Source organism: Danio aesculapii, chromosome 15, assembly GCF_903798145.1.
Source record: "Danio aesculapii chromosome 15, fDanAes4.1, whole genome shotgun sequence".
NCBI classification, from domain to species: domain Eukaryota; kingdom Metazoa; phylum Chordata; class Actinopteri; order Cypriniformes; family Danionidae; genus Danio; species Danio aesculapii.
Window position 1 is genome coordinate 32,340,456 of NC_079449.1, and position 22,617 is coordinate 32,363,072.

Sequence of the window (22,617 nt, forward strand, 5' to 3'; positions counted from 1 at the left end):
TCAAGTAGTTTCAATGATTCACTTAGTTCTAGTTGTTCGATTGCTCACAGATTCAGTTCAAACAGTTCAATGATCTGTGTCAGAATCTTATTTTAACTGACACTCACTGCATTTTAGCAGTAGGAAGCTACGATACAGAATATTGAGCTGAAGTTGAAGCTACAAAATTAAATTGCAAATCAAATCGAAATCACATGTCAGTTAAAAAAATTGAGATTAGATATTTTCCCCAAATCGCACAACCCTAGTAAATATGTTCACTTGCCTAAAAATTTCCTGCATTAAAATAAAAGCAATGTATCTAAGAATGTGGCATGCATGCTGTCACATTTTCCTTATCATGGACACTCTCATTTGTCATTGACCCGTTTATTTTTGGCAAAGGTTCCCATAAGCGCAGCCACAGTCTGGGAGAGAAAGAAATCGTACGCTCCATCCCCTCTCCTGCCCCTGAGCAGCCCTTCAGAGACCGATCCAACACCCTAAATGAAAAACCAGCGCTGCCGATCATCCGCGACAAGTACAAGGACCTCACAGGAGAGGTGGAGGTCAGTAAGTCAGTCACTCTTTCTGTTCTCGTTCTCCTCATCTCTTCAAGCACACAGACAGCTTCTCCTTGTTGAATACAGCCTGATTCTCAATGAACAAAGCTCTTATTCTGTTTCATCTTTCTCCCACTGTCTCTGCTCTAAACTTTGCTGGCAGGAGAGTGAGCGATACGCGTATGAATGGCAGAGGTGTTTGGAGAGCGCTCTGCAGGTATGTGTACCCCCACAAACATGCCCATATAGAGTTTTGCGCATACTTGTATAACCATATCTTTCACTAGATAGTCTTGTCATATTCACCTAATAAACCAGTAACATAAAAAGCACCATAATCTCTTCAGAACTGCTTTCACCAAATCACTGGTTTATTATTTAGCAGACACAAACTCTTTTCACAAGCAGTAACTATAGCCAATCAGAAGAGGTGATTTATTTACTACTACTGTCTAAGGTACAGTGTTTAAAGCTGCATGGGTTTATATGTGTAGTCAGAGCTAGACTGGACAAGAATAATCAATTATAATAAGTTTTTACTCCAGTAGGTGGTATGTATTTTTTTTCCATTAAGTCATTCATTTAGAACAGAGATGCCCAAATTATGAGGATGTTGTATAAGCAGCGAAGCCCATTAGTGAAAAAAAGCATGCTGATTGGTTGTCTCTGTTTCCTTTTTGAATGACAAATACACACACTTCCTGCTGGTATGGAGAATTATTTCACCCCATACAGAAGCCGAAAGTTCAGTCTAGTCTCTGAGGTGTTCAAGCAGAGCTGTTTGGACATGGAAGAGATTTCCAAAAATATTCTGCCAATGCAAAGCAGTGGACCTCATTAACTTTCATTACATTGGCTGTCATCATGTTCTGAAATCCTCTGCTAGGTCTAATTGTTTCCCTACAGTGTCACGTCTTTGAGTTACAGTATGTTAATTTGGGGTGTTTCCTCCGCATATATTTGCTATATGAATTTATTATTGTCTGTTCTTCCCCTTTCAGGTCATTACCACCGCCAATAACACCCTCAATGGCATCAGCAGCTCCACAGTGTGCACCGAAGTCATCCAGTCGGCACAGGGCATGGAGTACCTTCTGGGTGAGACTACAGTCAGACTTTATTTAATGATCAGAAACCAGACATCAGTTAAACATGTACTATGCCTTCATCCGCATTGATAGCGATTCCTCATTCGCCCCGTAGTCTTCAGTCAAACAGACAGGCCAGGTGTTCTGGTTACCTCCTATTTCAGTGCTCTTGCTCACATACAGGACAGCTTTAATGAGCTGTACGTGCTCATGCTGGCAGGAGGGGAACACGAGGTGCTGCCGTTACGTAGAAACAAACCGTTAAAGCTCTTTGATCCGGCTCTAGCATTTACCGAGCAGGGCATTGTGGGTCTGACCGGGGGGAGGCTTGTGTTACAGAGCAGAGCAACTATTCTGGGCAGCTCTAATGGGTTCAGCTTAAAAGGACATTCAGCATTGGGGAGTGCTGGCAATGGTGCTGCTGGGCTATTGTTTCTCCTGTTTGGTTCTCTCAACACACACACACACACACACACACACACACACACACACACACGCACACACACACACACACACACACACACACACACACACACACACACACACACACACACACTTTGTTCACACTGCACACAAATCCAGTTTGGATTTCAAATCCACTCTTTAGGACTCACTGTCATCTGTTTAATTGCAAGTCATCCATTTGTTCAGACGGTGTTATGAGTATGCTTAATGCGTTCAGTTTGGTTGCTATCGAAGTGATGCCAAGAGGAAACTGGAAACACTGTTTCCACAACAACTGACTCGTTCATTTATTCACTGCTCACTGTGTAGTGAATTTTACAATGAAGAAGAAAGCTCCTCGTAAAAAAGATCTGTAAGTCTGCATTGTCTGTGCATGATATTACATATACTACCAGACAAAAGTCTTCTTGCCTATCAAAATTTTAATAACTTCAAAAGACCAATAAAAATTTCACTTCTAGTTGATCGTTTGGTATCAGAAGAGGCTTAATGAAAAGCAAAGGCCTCTAGATTACATTTATTTTACCAAAATAAAATATGATCATGCCTTGATTTTTAATTATTTAATTAGGACCGAAGGTCTGACTTTGCTTAGACAAAAGTCTTGCCACTTAACAGAAATAATGTACAGTATAGAATATAAAGTCTGTTGGTGCAGTGGAAAAAGAATCAATATTGTGTATGACTCCCATGAGCTTGGAGGACTGAATTCATACATCTCTGCACTGACTCAAATAACTGATTAATAAAGTAATCTGGAATGGCAAAGAAAGTGTTCTTGCGGGACTCCCAGAGTTCATCAAGATTCTTTGGATTCATCTTACCCCAAACATGCTCAATAATGTTCATGTTCATGTCTGGTGACTGGGCTGGCCAATCCTGGAGCACCTTCATAGCTCTCAGGAACTGATAAATATATATATAATGTATATATCCTGAGAGCTATATGTATGTATGAATATGTACTGGGATTTGAGTCATTTGGACAAGATTTTTGTGATATTGAAATTATGAATTGGGTTGAGAATATTTCTATATTTTTGTGTGTATGTATCATCAGGTGTGGTGAAGGTGTATCGTGTGACCAAGCGTGTAGAGCTGGGAATCAAAGCCACGGCCGTTTGTTCAGAGAAACTGCAGGAGCTGCTTAAAGACATCAGCCGCGTGTGGAACAACCTGATGGGCTTCATGTCGCTGTCAAACCTCACAGTGAGTTTCAAAATATATAGTATTATATTTTGTAGTTAGTACAGTACAGTAGTATTGGTAGTGCATTGCACAATTTACTCACAAATAATGACTAACAATTTACCGGTGATTCATAATTAAATACGAATTTTTCAATATGGCTCCATTAATGTTAGGTCTGATGAAATTCTTTATTCTGACTGAAAGGTGTGCAATAAAATCTATTGTATAGGTTATTCCACTCAGTTTGTTTATGGTTCTAAATAAACATGGTACCCTCAAAGATAAGTAATAACCATAATAACCCGTTAACAGTTGCCAGAGCCTTCAATCTCAAGTTTTTTAACCCAGTTCAAGCGCTTCCGGTGACCCCTATGTCATTACAAAATCCCTGTGTTTAAGGTCTGTTTGCTTTTAAAAACCTGTGATCTTCACTTTCTGATATAAAGTGGGTCTCGCAATATGCATGAAGCACTGCATTAAATTCTATTCCACCATGTGTTTAAAATAAGAAAATGTATTTTACCCCAGCATTTTCAATGGAGTTTCTGTGTTCGCCTGCTGCTCCTGACGGCGCTTGCATTTGAAAAGACCTTTCATCTCGTTTTATGCTTGAACAACTTAATGAATGCTTAAGTCTATTCAACTAATTATATTTGAATCACATTACAACATCAATTCTTTTTCCTTTAAATCATAGATCTCAAACTCCATTCCTGGAGGGCCGCAGCTCTGCACAGCTTTGCTCCAACCCTAATCACAACAGATCCAACTAATCAAGGTGTTCAAGATTACTAGAGACTATTAAGCAGGTGTGAGTTGGACATGGTTGAAGCTAAACTATGCAGAGCGGCAGCCCTCCAGGAATTGAGTTTGAGACCATTGGTTTAAATACTTAAGAAGATATTTTGAAGAAAACTGAAAACTTGTAGTCATTGACTTCCATAGTATTCAGTATACTTAGAATTGGTTTTTCCTACTAAGTCATCTGCCAGAAAGACAGCCTCTCATGACCATTTGTATGACAATTTAGCAGTAGTTACTCAAATCGAATCTTATTGTTAAGTGTTACTGGAAAAAGTCTTTTTCCACAAAAATATGTATCTGTTTTCAACATTAATAATTATCAGGAATGATTACTGAACAGCACTGTTAATGTCATGATAAAATAAGTAGCGATAGATGTTTAGATAGAATTCTAAAAAGCAGAAAATTCTTGAATTAATGGTGTGAACGCACTCAAAAGAGCAGGCAACTGAACACAAGCATGCAACATCAAAGCTGGCTTCTTATACAGCACAAGAGCATTTGATCATTTTCACCTTTACATAAAACATTACACAAAATACTGTTTCTAAATGAAACGTATGCTTGAATGAATTGCTCACAATAAGAACACCAAACGTACTGTATTTTCAGAAAGTGCAGTAGCACAGAACAGATTGCCCAAGAGTGCTTTGTCATGCAGTTCTCTCGTGGGAGACTATCAATGCCAGCAGATAATATTAGAGCTGTGCGGTCAGATAATATCAGCTCTGGAGAATAAGAGTCTCAGCACAGCTCTGAAAAACCACAAATGCTCAGAAGTATAATAAAAATAACCATGGTTTGGAGGGGTGGAGGCTTTTCCCGCTGTTTTGGGCAGATTTGAGCTGATGTATTGATCTGCGGGGCCAATCAACCGCTGTGAGGCTGATGGGCTGCTTTACTGGCCTCTGCCATTTGATGTTTGACTGACAGGCAGGGATTTGTGCGCAATTGCTTTTTAAGAACTGTATTCATTGAGTGTGTGTGTGTGTGTGTGTGTGTGTGTGTGTGTGTGTTTTTCTGTAGCCTGATGAGAGCTCACTGGACTTCTCCTCCTGTATATTGAGGCATGGCATTAAGAATGCCAAAGAGCTGGCGTGTGGAGTGTGCCTGCTCAATGTGGACTCACGCAGCAAGGTCTGTACACACACACATATGCATATTACCATTAGTAACACACACAAAACACTTATTAAATAGTAGCTGTTTGGATTTAAGTAAGCTAATACTTACAGTAATGCGCAATTTTCAAAGTAGCCCCATCACAGATTTTCACACTGCATGACTATCTGGGGTAGCATTCCGTCGCTGCTTTGTTTACACTGCAAGATGATTCGGCAACAGGGGGTTTCACACTGCATGACTTCACAATAGGAGAATCGCCGACAACTTTGTCTCGGTCTGCAAACTACATCTCAGAACTAAACACGCGAGAAGTGACGTAAAAACAGTGCGATGTCACATAGTATATCTTTTGTTATAAACTACATAATAAGACAGAAACCTTTAGTGGGGTAGAGAATGTACTTATTGTGCTCACCTGGCTTTTGAGGGGGAATTAGCTATTTTTTTCTTTTTTTACCTGCTTGTGGTTTTGCTTAGATGACACATTAAACAGACATTGGGTGCTCCTGCCAAATTTCCACTAGTTTTTCCTCCATTACTTGGGTCTAATTAGACTGAAAAGAAGCCCTTTTCTCAACCAAAGCCATGCTTGTTAACATTCCTGCTCTTTCATTGGCTGTAGATAATCGCCGATGTTATTTTCAATCAGAGAACATTTCACACAGCATGGTTTTTAATCGCCGACAGCTCCAGATATTTAGCATGCCAAATATCTCACGGGTGTCGGCGACTCATCGGCGATTCTCTGAGATGGCGTCTTTGATAGTTCACGCTGTGTAATTGTTACTCTCGTGAACGAGCACGGATTTGCCTGTGATTTCGGCGATTTCTCAAAACCTGTCGGCTGAAATCGCGCAGTCTGAACTCGGCGTAAGAGACCAGGGTTAGGTTTTTACAGCATTGATTTTTTTTCAGTACAGCTATGGAAAAAATGTAAGAGACCACTTAAAAAATTCTCAGTTTCTCTGGATTAATTTTATTTCTTATTTAAAGGGTAAAATCGTAATATTTGCTTTATGTTTTAGTCAAATAAATGTGCTATAATATTTCTTCCTTTTTTCCTAGCAACTGTTAGATAGCAACTGTTTCCAATTGTTGTGGAAACAAATAATGATTTCTTAACGCTCCTGAAGTAAAATTGGTGGTATTATTCCATCTAAACATAGTGTAGACATGTCTGATAACGGCACGTTAATGCAAAAAAAAAATCGTTAAACAACATTTTTACTGTATATTCACAAGGTCATGATTCACACTTGTTAAATAATTACTTTATATAGCTTTATTTTACATTCATAGGAGATACAAAACTCGTTTCGGCACAATGCCTTCCTTAGACAATCACATTACGTCATTAGTTAGACTGTCGGAATTTCATTGTATTAGTTGACGAAAAAGTGAATGATGATAATTGAAATGTTTATTTTCCTGTACAGTGGAGATAATGCTTTTACAGGTGAAAGAAATCATTCTTGTGTCGTTAGCTCTATTGAAACAAAAATTAGATTTTCATTTCTGTATATTATTGATTATTATTGACTATTGAGTAGTCGTCTAACTAATAACGTAATGTGATTGACTGGAATAAGCGGGTGGAGTGAGAAGATTGTGCCACACACTGAGGAAGGCATTGTGTCAACGTTTGTGTTTTGTCTCCTAAGAATGTAAAATGAAGCTATGTAAAATAATTATTTATCGAGTGCAAATCATGACCTTCTGAATGATATTATTAACAAGATTAACACTTAAACAATTAAAAAATGAACAATAAAAAAACACGAGCGCAGTGCAGACTTCATTACTGATTGTAAATTCAGAAGAAATTATATCATTAGTTTCAAGGGTGTAATTTTGGTTTGAAAAGTGTGTGTGTGTGTGTGTGTGTGTGCGTGCGTGTGTGTGTGTGTGTGTGTGTGTGGGGAAAATGGGGAAAAATGTTTTCGATTTAAATCCCATTTACTGCATTTACAAATATTTAAGGACCATGGGGATTACGAAAGAAAAAAAAAGGAAAAAGATGATTTCAAATTAACCTAAAAATGTATTTAAAAAAAAACTGTTCATGAGCCATGTGTGCTGAATCACTATTTTGCAATATCAACTACAGATAGACAGCAACAAAATTTAAATGTAGGCAAATTATACGAAAATTATATATTATTCTCTAATTAATGGTCCTTCATGCATAAACAACCACCTTTAGTTAATGAAAATAAAATTAAATATTTACATTACCTGGTGCTAATTGTCTGTGCAGCACAAATTCATACACATTAGACTAGCATCAACAGATGTGGACAGATTCTGTCTGGCAGAAAATATGATTATTCTGACCTCAACAAACTCGTATCTTCTTTTTTCATCAAAATTGACATTAAAATCGACTGTTGCTGCTTGCCGTTTCCTTGGTGACTGTTAAAAACCACAAAACCTGCTCATGTGAGTTATTTTTAGAGCATGCATGCTATTATTATTGGATATAAATGGAGTTATTTGATGTTATTAGTGGAAATATTGCTCTCTCTGTCCTCTGTGGCGATCACGGCACTTGGATAAAGAAATCATTTAAAGTTTGGGGGAGGGGGATATATCCTGTTAGCATTAATAGTATTGAATAGAATGTCCTCAGTGTAAATTACTCCTCTGATTAGTTTATAGATTAAAAAAATAATAATTTCTTGCCATACTGTCAAATTATATATCGAGAGAAATTCAGAATTAACTACTTTTCTCTTATTTTTTTCCCATGGCTTTATTTGCTTGCTTAAAATCCAAACAGCACCTTTTTTCCCCCAATACAGTATATATATCATATAATAAAGGAATATTTCACCCAAAATTGAATATTGAAGATTTATGATTTATTCCCACACATTGCTCCATGCCTTTTTGACATACACTGTTCTGTAGAACTCAAAAACTCTTGTTGCCTTTTTCCCCAACATCATTACAATGAACTTGGATCAGACATTTCATCGTTCAAGAAAGGATATTTCTTTAATAAACAATATATATTAAATAATTTTAACGTTTGTTAATAATACATATTTTCAGTTCATTCAGTTATTTGCCAGCTTTCTTAAGATGTAGTTGAAGTTATTTTGTTTCATTTTAGTTTTAACCCCTTGTGTATCGTTCAAATTGGCAAAAACTGCCACAAACATAACGAAAGGGTTATAAATTTACTTAGAGTATATTGACAGCTGTAATTGTTTGAAGAATTCCAAAGCTTTTTCCCAAAATGTGCATCAAATTAAAACTTGTCACCAAAAATCATTCAATTTGCTGAAACACAGAGAAGGTTCTGGCCAATTTAACCCTCAAAATCACCCCAGAGTGGATAAAAAACACATACCCAAGAGCACATGATTGTTAAATTAAGCATTTATATATATCATTAAATAATGTATTAAATCTTTGTATTATAATTTTCATTTTAGCTTTATTTTATTTACCAAAAATGTTTTAATAGTTTTAACATCAGATAAAATTAACCTGATCCACTCCAGTGGTTAAGAACTGAAGAGTAAAGGAAGTTCATTAGTCTATATTGGGTTAAATTGGCCTATTCTCAAACAAAGATGTGGTTAAAGACATTGAACTACTTTTATGATGCTGGTGCCTGAAAGCTCCAGTCCACTTTCATTGTAATATCATCGAAAATGCTCAGTTGAACTATTGCCTTAAATGATTGAACAGATGATTCATTTAAGTTTCCCAGTGCACAAAACAAACAGAAAAAACCCATCCCTCCTGACTGTTCCTTTGATTTTCACAATTTTGCAGAAGAAAGACGAGAACACTTTTGGACGCCTGTTTAAAAGAGTAGGATTTTCTGCCTCAAGTCCAATTTGCAGCTTGTTTTCAGGGGTCAGACAGGCAAACACTGTCGGGTTGTGCTGCCAAAATGACCAGAACTCACCTCTCGCCTCTCGTCTCCTTTCAGACTGCCAAAAACAGCTCTCTCTGACTCACGCATCTCAATCTACAGAAGCTTGGTCAAGGCCATGCTTTCATTCCATTATCTTTAGCTCTTTAATTTGGCTACGAGCTCCTAACTCCCGTTTTCTCCACATTTACTGGAATCTTTTATGTCCAGCTTGTCTTTCCAAAGCAGCAAGTCAATCTGATTGGTGGCTAAAATCATAAGACCAGAGGCTAAAGCGTGATGTGTTTGGCATTTTGGCCTCCCGGAGGGGATTGGAAGTGTCATATTAAGGGATTAGTTCACACAAAAATGTGAGAATTATGTCAACTGTTTACTCTCAATTGAATCCAAATCCTTTTTGTTTGTCTTTCATGGGAGATAAAAGATGCTTAGCAGAAGTTTTAAGCTTCATTTGGTTTTATTAATTGTTCTATTTGTTTCTACACTGGATTTACTACATTTTTTTTTAAGATAAGTGCTTGTAAACAATTTATTTGGGCTTAATTTAAACAAATGAATTAAGTTAAACATTGCTAAATTTAATTTGTTTGTTCAAATTCAACCCTTATAAATTGTTTGCAAGATTTGCAGAAATAATTTTTTTTTCAGCGTATGAATTTGTTCTGTTAAATGTGTATATATATACACACACATAAACATTTGTATATAACAAGTTTACAAGAAATCAAATATTATAAATCTGTTTAATTTGTGGTTTTGTCAGTTTTAAATGTATATTTTCTTTGTTAATGCAATTTTTAAGTTATTTATTTATTGTTTCTCTTATATACCGCAGAATGTTTAAACTGCTATTTTCCAGACCAATTGCAAAAAATCTACTTAGGTTTATTAAAATATATAGTTTTTTTTTGTTTCATTAAAATATATGAAATTCATTTCTATTAATTTGCTCTGTTTAATTTAATTTCAATGTTTTTTTTATTTATTAATTGCAAACACAAATGTGTATATATATATATATATATATATATATATATATATATATATATATATATATATATATATATATATATATATATATATATATATATATATATATATATATATATATATATATATATATATATATATATAGTGCTCAGCATAACTGAGTATCTGAATATTTTTATCCATTTCTCTGTGAATATAGGTCATATATTTGAGTGCATTTATTCAAAACAGATTTATTAAATGGATATATTTATTAAAATAATATTTTAGTCACTAAACGTCTTTAGAAATAGAAAGTATATAATACATTTAAATTAATGTGAAATATTGGGGGGAAAAATACCAAACATGTAAATTTCAACAATTTTAGATTTTTTTGTTTCTCTTGAATTTTGCTCTTTCATTTAATTTTCATTTAATATTTATCTATAACATATAAATTTGGGCTACTCATTTTTTGGACCATTATCATAAGTATTTTTTTTAGACTAGCTTCAGATTTGGCTTCAGTACTGACTAATCTAATGTATATGCACAAAGATAATATTGTAGAGCTTCCTATAGAAAATATGAATTTAAATGAGAGATTTGTGAGGGGCATACTCGTATACACTGAGCACTGTGTGTATATGTATATAGATTTATATATATGTATAGATTTATATATATTTATTTATTTAATATATATTTATTTATTTTAAATTTTTTATGTAACAATATAACAAGAATACACATTTTATAAATCTGATTAGTTTGTTCCTTTGTAGAACATTTTTAATGGATATTTTCTTTCTTAATGCAAATTTAAAGTCACTTTTTTGTCCTTTAAAGTTATTTAGTTAACGTTTTTTGTTAATATGCAGTGCTTTGTAAATTGTGAGGTTCCAGAACGAATCGGGGTAACTGACCTGATATGTGACCAGAGGAGGGAGAGAAAACAGAGCAATCGCGCAATCAAATAGGTGTGCTAATTTAAGTGGATTACAGCTTGCATTAGTAGCTTTTATAGTGTGCATATACTGTAAAAACTATTTTTTTAAATTATTCCAATCTTTGAGTATAAAATGTTTTCTTTGCTGTAAATCTATTATGAAAATATATCTACATTTATGCGATGGAAACTACCGGGACGCACTGTCAGGTATATCTTATTTTATTTGTATTATTCAGTTTTACTAAATGTTGAATAAATGTTAATAATGATAATAAATATAGTTTTTTTACAATAAAATAAGTACAAATAAAATGGAAATAAATTAAGTCATGAATAATAAATTAATATGATAAAAAAAATCATTATTTTAGTTGCTGTTTATTTTATTTCAAGTAATAAAGACCTTTATTTTGCTTTAGTTTTAGTTAACTATAATAACATGCTTAGTACTTATAGATCTTAATTACAGTGAGTAAACAATGATGCTATAATTACTATTTTTGGTGAACTATTCCTTTAACTCTTCTATTGATAAACACAATCTGGTCCTGCACCAGTCTGAACACGTGATCATCGCATTGCCAGTCACCTCATTAACACATAATGACCAATCAGCTCATTAAGATTCCTGGTCTCACTGAAGCCCTCCTCAATCTTCCTCACATTAACACACACACAGCGGTCAAGGTTTGCTGATGTAATCGCGGGTAAACACTCCTCATAGGGGGAAGGAGGGGCTCTGAACAGCAAGGAATCATGGGATGGATGTGTGAGGAGCAGATGTAGCTCAGCCATCAGTCACAGCGAGCATAAACACAGGTGCTAATATAATATCTGCCGCAGATTCATGGAGCCGTTTCCATCTGCTCCTGACGTTCAATTAATAACACGCTTTTTAATTGCCTGTTTTGGGTCTGGGATGATTGAAATCAGGGTTTTGGGATGGAGATGGTTTTGAAGGTGGTGTGGGGTCTACAGGTGGAGATTCTCACTGGGGAGATTGCGATGCTTCTGCATTTACAGTACTAACTGGATTGGACCACAAGATTGGGCAACAGTGTGTTTGCATTGCATTACATTACACTTCTATTTGTTTTAGAAAACTGAATGTGCATGAGGATGAGTCGAAAGTTTGGAGTTTGGTGCTTTTAAAAGAAATGCTCACTTTGGGTGCATTTATTTGATCAAAAATAGTCAAAATAAGGAAATAGTCAGAATTGTTAGCCTCCCATCCTGTTTATTTTTTCCTCAATTTCTGTTTAACGGAGAGAAGATTTTTTTCAACACATTTCTAATCATAATAGTTTTAATAACTCATCTCTAATAACTGATTTATTTTGTCTTTGACATGATGACAGTAAATAATATTTGACTAGATATTTTTCAAGACACTTCTATACAGCTTAAAGTGACATTTAAAGGCTTAATTAGGTTAACTAGGCAGGTTAGGGTAATTAGGCAAGTTAGTGTATAACGATGGTTTGTTCTGTAGACTATCTGGGGAAAAAAATTTGATTAAAGGGGCTAATAATTTTGACCTTACAGTAGTCAAGTGGATCATTACCTTTCATCAAATTAGTGCTAAAACTATTGAACAACACGCATTCTTGTCATAGGACAATTTTGAAAACATTTTTTGGTCCACTTCATATCAAATGTTGACTACTGTATGTATAATATCCATATATCACCTTTAATTTCCAAGTGTAAATTCCAATTTTTGGGGCGACCATTTTAAAATAGAGCAGCTTAGATTATAAATGTAAAAAATATCCCCAAAATATTAGCCTAATACAACGTCCTATTAAAATCCCTTAGTCTGTTAGACGGGCTTTATGCCAGGTTATTTCACTCAAGCACCTGTAGCACAACAGACTCCAGCTAATATGAACAAACAACAAGCAGCAGTTAAAAGGAGGCCATCGGGATTGGCTTGTATTTGAGCCTTGCCTGCAAGAATGCAAGTCATTCATTAGCACAGTGTACCATTTACAGGATGTAATACAAGAGCTGTTTCAATATAGCACCAGCACAGAATGTTCAGCTCTCAAAAAAGAAGTTTATTAATATTTAACAGGTAATTGGTCTCTTTTGTAATTATGCATTGTCCAAAATACATAGTTGAAACGTTGTAAGCAATACTCTGATGTTGTGAAGTCTGTTGTTTTTTTTTAAACGTCCTGCCATAATCACATGGTTGGTGGACAAACTAACTACAGTATAAAAAACACTTGGTGCTAATTAATTGGAAGTTTTTCACAAACAAGCATGCACACACTCAAAAATGCATACTGTTGATTTTGCGTTTATGCCAGTGTTTCCACAATCTTGGAATAATCAAGGATAGTTACGTAGTGAACTAGTCATTGGATTCATTGTTGATTATTCTTCTACAGCTCTAATTTATTTAATATTTAAATGTATGTTCACATTACTGCGTAGTGCATTTACAATGCATTGTTTATACGAGTACACAGTATGTATCCATTCAAAACCTTTGGGTGTGAAAGATGAATTCATTATTATTTTTCAAAAATTATGATTTTGTTCTGCAAGGACTGACTTTTTATAACAAAATGTTTCAATTTCAAATGATTTTTTCTTTCTTTTTTTTTGTTTGTTTGTTTGCTTTACACATAATTGATGCAATACAATTTTCACTCCAAAAAACAGAATACTATAATGATTTCTGAAGGATTGTGTGACAATGAAAACAGCAGTAATAGCAGGTGAACATTGAGCTCTGGCAATTGATAGTTTTCAAGTGCCGTCACACCATTAGGCATTAGGGGAATGTCATTCCTATCTCCCGCTGACCGCCAAGTCATGCGCAGAGTAATTTCTCTTTTTTAGCTAAAAAAAACCCCAGATAATTGTTGCGCAATAAAATATAGCATTACTAATCAACATGAGACACACGTTGGCAGTATTTCTTTACAGAAAGAACATTTAGAAAGGAAATATACATGGATTTGTGTCGGACGTTAACATCATTAGCTATGTTTCCATCTACTTATTTTTATGTGCATTTTAGAGATGCGCATAAAAAAACGGTTGATGGAAACACCAAGATGCGCATAAGTTTTGAAAATGCGCATAAAAAATGTATGCGCACAACTGAGCAGGATAATCCTTTTATTCGATAAGAAAAGATGGTCATAAACTGCAATGGAAACACTTTTACTGAACAAATTCCAGCATGCGCATTAAAAAAGGTCATGTGATTTTGTTATAAGAGATTAACCATTTCAGTATTAATGATATTATATTATTAATTACCTCCAGAACTGTCAAGAGCTCTGCGTTTCACGTCTTCAAATGCCACCACACGTTCATTACATGTCGGCGTTTGCAATTTTTTAAATAAAGAGAAGATTCACGCAGCTTCTCCTACCACATCAAATACATTTTTTACTTTTGATATTTGGCGCCAGTTAATCAGGAAGTGTTTATTTTGTTTTCTTTGACTCATTGTATGGAAACGCTGCTTTATTCGCATGTGTTTTATGCGATATTCCAGTTTTGCGCATACATTTAATTTAATAATGAATGGAAACATAGCTTAGTGAGCCATAGCAATCAATGGTACATACAACTGTCAGTACGTTTGTATGCTTTTCACACAGTTTCTATTGTAATTTTGGCGGTTAAGTGCAATCACAGTTTAAAATGCAAAGTCAAAGTATAAATAACAGAAGTGAACGAATAGATTTTCCGTACCAGCAAATATTAATAAAAAAAAATTACACCAAACATGAAAGCAGACACTTATGATCTATAACACTAATCATCACTAATGACAACATTTTTGAGGAATATCCAAAAGATAGGTGTAAACATTACCGAATTGAAGCTCTGACAGGACATGAGGGTTTTAAGTGACTGAAAAACAGGTGCATGTGCTCACAATTTACAGTTTGTGGTCCTATATCTGTTTTGTTCTGTTGATATGTGGTACACATATTCGTAGCCTAAGACCGGTGGAAAATCTGTGCAGCATTTCTATGGAGATCCCAGTGTAGCTGCCATTACGGCAATACGGGTATAGCATTTAACACTGAAATAGAAAACAGTTATTTTCCAATAATCCTCTTTTTACTGTAAGAGACTTTCAAAACATAAATTATGCCAACCCAAACTTTTGAATGAACATTGTTGGTGCTTTTTTACATATCTCAAACTTCGTTAACATGATCGTTACATCTAATTATTTGTCATATCCACAGTTGCCCTTTCTTGTTTTCTATTTTAACTCCACCTCTTCCACTTTGGGTCTCTGGGGCTATGGTTTTGCTCATTAACCAAAAGAAAAGAAGAAAAGACTCTGTACTAACGCTGATGCTGACCTGTTTGTGCTACTTGCAGGCACTGACAAAAGACACTCGCTCCAAATTAAGGGTAAATATTTCATGTTTTTCACTATAGCAAATGTATTGTAGCTAAGGCTGAAGTGTCCATCACTGGCCTTCAGACGCTGTGGTAACAAGTGTTGTCATCTTTGCAGGTAGGATGCACTGTGTGTTTGCAATCAGATAGTAATTAACCTTTCCGCCAGCTAAACAAGGTCAGTTGAATTAGGATGACCTTTTCAGAGGCTCTGAGCCACCTGTTCATCTGTAGCAGACAGAGAGGAGAGAAAAAGATCTTATGCTGCAGCTGCTGCTCCTATGTGCAATATACTCACACGCGCATGTATATACCATGGGATCAATTATTTCTTCGCAATGTGTTGTTCAAATGTCCTCTCAGACATGCACATCACTGCACTACAACACGCAGAAAGTGTGAGAGAAAGGAAGTGCATAGGTGAGGGGACTGACTGACAGTAGCTGTTTCCATCCACCAATTTTTATGGAATATTGCTTTAAAATACTTAATGGAAATGATAAGATGAACATATTATTTTAAAAAATGCACTTAAAAATCGTGTGCACTCACCTAAGTAGGATAGACTTTTTATCCGATAAGAAAAATGCCCACATAAACTATGGTGGAAACACATTTACCAAATAAGTTCCAGAGTGAACATCAAAGTCATTTTGTTTTAATAGATCATGTGATGGCAAAAGATGGGACTGTAATAATGGACAAACCAGCAGACCGACCACATTTTAAAACATCTGAAATGTTGTTTTGGTCATTTTAAAATTTCTTAGACAAAGTCTGTCATCAAAGTGGGTTAGAATTATTACCCCCAGAATTGTCTTAAGCTGCTTCGTTGCCAAATAGCGTCTCACACCTCCAAAAGCCACAGCGTGTTCATTGAATTTCATCTTCAGGGGAACAAGTAGGTTATTATATAAGAAAAATGTCAACAGTGTCGTCTTCTATTGCTGTAAATTTAATTTTTCTTTTTTGATATTTGGTCCCAGTTTTTCAGGAAGTGACCATTTTGTTCTCTTTGACAAATTGGATGGAAACTGCTTTTTTTGTGTGCAAATTTTGCAGTTTTACACACCAGTTTAATTTCCGTCTTTGGATAGAAACATAGTTAGTATGTTGTGAATATTCCCAATGCTAAAAAAGATTCTAAAAGAATAGGGTTCGTGTTGCCATCTACAGTATATTAAGTTGGAATTAGCTGTGTTTATGGGACCTTTCCCATTTTACATGTCCTGCTCTGAGTTGGATTCTAACCAGTATTTCTGCCATGGGAGAGTGTTACGCTAACAAAGATGTTAAAGAACATCAATTGTTACCATGCTTTTTGAGGCCAGGGCAATCAGTTTTACTCACACAGCTCCTACTAGCTGGCCTTCATTACAATCTCATTCTTAAATCTTACCCTCTTTAGGGTCATGGCAGCAGTTTTACCTCTTGAATTCTGTTCACCATTCTCAGATTATGATTCAAACAAGACTTTTCAATATGGGAGCTCACTAATGTGAGGTGGTTTACTTGCCTTACTCCAACTAGGAGGCCTCTCTTACGCTCACCCCCCTAATCCTTATTCCCACTGAGGTCACGGCACAAATGTAACACCTCCACTTCTAAATTTGGTATTTCTGACATGGGACATGGTGCATTAACATATGAGGTTTACGTGCACAAACTTCATTCCCAGCAAGTTCACCCCACCAAGTGTAACACTCTTGTTCTGAGTGAGATTGAAGTCATTGTATCCAGCAGATGCCTCAACATGAGAGGTTTACTTGCACAACTCCAACTAAATTGTTATAGTTGCCCCCAAACCTCACTCCCATTCAGGTCACTTTGCTAAAGTAACTTCTTCGGTTCTAGTCCCCTTGCCTAGAATGGTAGACAAGTGCACTAAGAAGGTTGATAAAGATTGCAGCCTATTGCACCAGTTGCTAGCAGATCACTTGAGGCCAGAAGAGGGAAGTTCACTGCTTCTAGCTGGCCTCTGCTACATTTAATCCCCAAACCCAGCTGAAACACAGCACCACTATAACTTTCTAGTTCTATTTGATCTGCACTCACCCTGAAACAACTGTTTCTGGCATAGGTGGCAGGTTTAATGTGAGGTTTTCTTGCACAACTTCGGCTATGAGAGCGCCTCCAATACAATCACTCTCATCTGGGTCACGGCACCAACGTAACCCCTCCATTTCTTAATGACCCCATGTTATTTTTGGTAGTGGGTGCAATGCACAGATATCCTGATTTCTAGCTATATTAAGCCACCAATTCAACCCTCTTGCATCATTTCTCTTCACCAAGCAAGGTTTAAACAACTGTTTTCAGCATGTGAAGCAGGTGCACTAACATGTTGTTGTTTTGCTGCTAACTGCTTACTAGTCTCTGTTATACTAAGCCCACAAAATGTCACTCTCATCTGGGTCACTGCACCAGTGTAACCCCTCCAATTCAACTTGCCATGCTTTGAGTGGGATTCAAACCAGTTTTTCTGGCATGGGAGGCGGGTACACTAACTTGAAATTTACATGAACCACAGCTACTAGCTAGCACTTGATACACTCACCCCTTAAAACCTCACTCTTATCCTGGTTCATGGCACCAACCCTCTGGTTATACTTGCCAAGGCCTTGGTGGGATTCAAACAGGTATTTCCAGTTTGGGAGGCAGCTAAATGATACAGAATATCTGTTAGTTGTTGGATTTAAAGTCTTCACACTAATGCACACACACACAAAAAAAAACAAAAACAAAACATGATACAAGATACTAACATCAAGAACCCCTTTTTGTGATTTTTGTTGTTGTTCAGCACACATCCTTTAAACAGGACAACAGTGTTTATTGAGCATATGAAAGAAAGGTTTGAAATGGAGCGTGTGCGTTCATAGTATCAGTGTGGGAGGACATGATTCACAACATGACTCATTTCTCCTTCCAGCATCAACTCGCATTTTTCATCAGAGCTTCATTCTGCATAACGTCCATATCATCACTGCCTTATCACAAATGCACGACTACAGCTGTGCCTTTCAGAAGGAAAGCACACTCGCACACTTCGCCTCGATGTATTGAGTGAAGTTCACTGGGTTCTTTATTTCGCTTTACTATATATAGGGCATGTGTGGGAGGATTGCACACTTTTTCCTGTATTGATTCTGCAAATTGTGTCTTCACACCGTTAAGCTCTTGTCTCTTTCATGGAGTGTGATGATATGCCATACTTCTGTCTGATTTTCAGATGTAACATTTAGGTTCAGTTTAATACCTGTTGAGTCTAATAGAGATCTTGCTCTTTTAAATTAAAACGTTCAAAGCTGTAACAGCAGTTTTAAAATGTGTTCTTTTAAAAACTTTTTAAATATGTAGGATGTATTCTTAAAGTTGGTAAAGTCTAGATTGGATACGTGGCTGACCAAAATGCGAAATGCACATAAATATAGCAGCAGGGCTTAATTTGTGCCGGAACAAGCCGGATCCGGCACCTCTGACATCTGATCCGGCACCTTATTTTACTGATTCCCCTCCTCACATGCACTCCTGCCCCACTCTTCCGCACTTTACTTTCTTTCGCAACTCACCAACCCTCACTTTCGTCCGCAATACCGATCCCCAATACCTTGCAATTTACAAATTAAGCACTGTTAAGCAGCATTTTTTATGACACGTATAACAATCATTTATATTTTTACAGTACTGTGATGGTTTAGTGTTGGGTTGGGGGTAGGCGTTAAAAAATAAAATTTATTGGGTAATTTAATAGATAGCACAAATAATACTCAGTACAACTACTGTTTTTACGTTAATGTGATGGTTGGGTTTAGGGTTAGGGTAGGGGTAGACGTTCATAAAATACAATAAATGAGAAATTTAATAAATAATAGGAATAATTCTCGTTAACTTCTGGCCGCAACCGTATCTGATCTAGCAACAACCCTTAAAGTCCCTTTAAGGCAAGTAATTTCACACGGCGGCCATCTTTGTAATGCCTATCGTGCAGTATGCTTGGAAATATCATTTGAATGGGGAAAATTCTCCAAAATTGCTTGCCAAGCTTACGATTAAATTTCATATTAGGCATCACTAATAAAATTAAGCAATAACTGTTTCTTTAGTTTCATTTCTAAATGTTCGAATCACACAAAATCTGCAGAAACTCACGTCTGGTCTGAGCCCCCTCCCCCGGAGAATCATCAGTCTATAGCGTTCGATGATTGGCTCCTGCGGGGCTTCATTTGCCATATTTTCCCCATTCAAAACTATAAGAGCAACATGTTTTGTGTACTCTATAGTCCTTGTATAAGTTTACCTAAAAGCTGAAAATTGGCTCAATTTACTCACCCTCATGAAAGTTAACAATTCCTTTTGTTCAATTTCTTGTTAAACATTTCAATATGTATAAAACTTAAATGTGTGGAGTACAATCTTAGGAACTACCTTAAAAGGTCCTAATAGATCAATCCCTATCCCGACCCTACCAACAATTTTGACTTTCTTAAAAATGTGTTTTCACCCTTCCTTTCATACATCTTCTGCAGGCCTTCAATTCAGAGACGGACAACTTCAAGCTGATGTACGGAGGTCACCAGTACCACGCCAGCTGTGCCAACTTCTGGATTAACTGTGTGGAGCCCAAACCACCAGGTCTCATCCTGCCTGACCTGCTCTAGAACTCATCTGCTGTCTGAAGGAGGATCATGGGAGTCAGTTCAAAACTCTTTAGTCACTTTTCTCGCTGTTCAACTTCGAATGGTACATCTCTTGCCACTTGAATTTAGGACACAACTGTCTGGACCTGCCATTGTCTGGAAGAAGATCAGATCAATGATGTACTACTGATTAATAGTTTATTTAAAGGTTGTAAATGTCTCTTTGTCTCTGACTTTTTTCCGATTCTGTCATGCACTATAGTGTCTGGTTGGTTGATTCTTCGCTGTTGAGTAAATACTGCAGAGGAGTTCTGCATGTTATGAATATCAGATTTGTCCTAAAAAATGATTGAAACAAGAAAGGTAAAACATTCGAAAGTATCAGATTGGTGCAAAGTGAGAATTGTTTAGACATTGGTGTTTTTTATGAATTATTTTCTGTTGTTATGCTGGAACTCAAGTTACTTCAGTAGTGGGTCTGGAAGCGTTTTTTGAATGCTTGTGATATTTTTTTTCTGAGACTCTTTATGAAGCATATAAAGTCTGGAAGCTGTGATATTTAGTATTCTGTATTGAGATGACTCTGTTGAAGGACTTTGTTGTGTGGCGCTTTGATAAGAATTTAAAATCTGAGGATGTAAGAAATGCAAAGTGAAGCCTTTTCCATTTCCTGCTTTTCGATAAGGCACAAATAATTATTTGTCGAGGATACAACATAAATTAAACTGTTTTGCTCACTTAAGCTCATTGTCAGTGTTTTACTGAGGACTTGAAGGGGATAGTTTACCCAAAAATGACATTTCTGTGATCATTTACTTACCCTCATGCCAATTAAAGATTTTGGTTCATCTATGAAACGCAATGATATGGGTTTATTATATATAAAATTATTTTTAGAGGGTTTTCACCTTTAATTTGGATAGGACAGTGAAGGTTACAGACAGGAAAGTATTGGTAGCAGAGAGAGGGGAAGGGTCGTCACGGTGCTATATGTTGGCGCACTTGACCACTAGGCCAGGGGTATCCAAATGGTCCTGGAGAGCCAGTGTCCTGCTGAGTTTAGTTCCAACTTGCCTCAACACACCTGCAAAGGTGTTTCTAGAAAGCCTGGTAAGAGCTTGATTAGCTAGCCCAGCTGTGTCTAATTGGTGTTGGAAGTAAACTTTGCAGGACACCGGCCCTCCAAAACTGAGGTTGGGCACCCCTACAATAGACTATTGGCGCTGATGCAATTATATTGTTAATAAAATAATTTTGGTCCCCTCTTAGAACAGTAAGGTGGTTTATTTCAAGTTTTTATATTATGAACAGATCGATTTTGTTCACATATAAACATTGTTCAAGAAACTCAGAAGCTCAGCCCTTTTAACTTACAGGAACAAACCTTTACTGGTCCCTGCACAAACTCAAACATAATGTGTCACATGCAAGAATGAATGAACCTCATTGGTTCTCACGCATCAAGCAAGCATGTTTGAACTTCTGTGGCAAGACTTGAATCAGGGCTCGAAATATATTTGGGAGCATTTGTGCAAAATGCATCTTTGCACTTGAAATGCAGCGCTCAGAAATAGTTTAAAACTGTTGTCATGTCAACTTCAATTGCTCAATCAATGCCTTCTGCCTTCAGATGACAGGGAGAGCTACAACCGCGAAAATGTAAAGCGCTGAAGATGAGAAGGAATACAACATTGACAGATTTTGTTTTAGAAACCACCTAAAACTACAAATAATGGCACATCTGATTACTGATCATGTTGTGAATGTTAATCCACCATCTACATTTTTCGAAGAGTGGATAAAGGACTTCCACTGGCTTCAAGTCCGCTATGAAAATAACTAAAGCAAGTCTGTGAGACAGAATTTTCAGGTAACTGTTTGCCACATCTACACATTTTAAGCACGAGAGGTTCTGTTTAATCCTTCATTTAATCGCCAGACACTGTCAGCCGTGCAAGTGGCAGCTATATTTAAAATTTAACACCACATACACCATCGCAAAAGGGCTTGCACTGACTAAGATTAAACTAATATTGCAGCTCATGAAAAGACCGGTATTGCTATTAAAATGATGTATGCAAATAATAAGGTATATGTCAAAAGCATCTTTGCAATATCAGACACCACCCGTGAGAACACAGCACAGTTAACATATTGTTAACAGATTCATTCATGTCAAGCAGTGCGTGCAGGACTGGTGAGCGGCCCGTATATTTTGGTGACTCAATTATGCTATAAAAATGTATTTTCTTGTGATAACGGGATTTCATTGAGACATATTTCTCGCACAAGCATATATATTTTTTGTTTGTTAGTTTTGATTAGTGTTGATTTCAGATGCAATAAATCTGTTCATATAAAACTTGCAGTAACGGTGCTCATAATTGGTGGGTGCGACTAAATTTTGGCTGGTGCGCCTACCAAGCAAAAAGGTTAATTTCGAGCCCTGTGACTGCTGTAGAAATCTTTTCACAAATAGTGATCAATACAAAACAAATAAATAGGAACTGCTGAAAGATATGTATTCTTGGCATTCTTATAGTCAGAGTAAAGAAGGAATATT

General features: G+C 36.3%; 1 protein-coding gene across 5 annotated transcripts in view; it reads left to right on the top strand.

Annotated features, from left to right (window-relative positions):
- synrg (synergin, gamma) overlaps positions 1-20,796 on the top strand; it is an 81,708-nt gene extending 60,912 nt beyond the window's left edge. For 3 of the 5 annotated variants that reach the window (XM_056474519.1, XM_056474521.1, XM_056474522.1), the window contains 8 exons: positions 385-548; positions 706-759; positions 1,544-1,640; positions 3,156-3,304; positions 5,117-5,227; positions 9,002-9,040; positions 15,394-15,426; positions 19,944-20,796. In XM_056474519.1, coding sequence (XP_056330494.1) covers positions 385-548; positions 706-759; positions 1,544-1,640; positions 3,156-3,304; positions 5,117-5,227; positions 9,002-9,040; positions 15,394-15,426; positions 19,944-20,075 — 779 coding nt within the window. In that variant the 3' untranslated portion in view covers positions 20,076-20,796. The remainder of the gene's footprint in view (positions 1-384; positions 549-705; positions 760-1,543; positions 1,641-3,155; positions 3,305-5,116; positions 5,228-9,001; positions 9,041-15,393; positions 15,427-19,943) is intronic. The other 2 variants (XM_056474520.1, XM_056474523.1) reach the window with 1 other exon arrangement.
- The last annotated feature ends 1,821 nt before the right edge of the window (positions 20,797-22,617 follow it).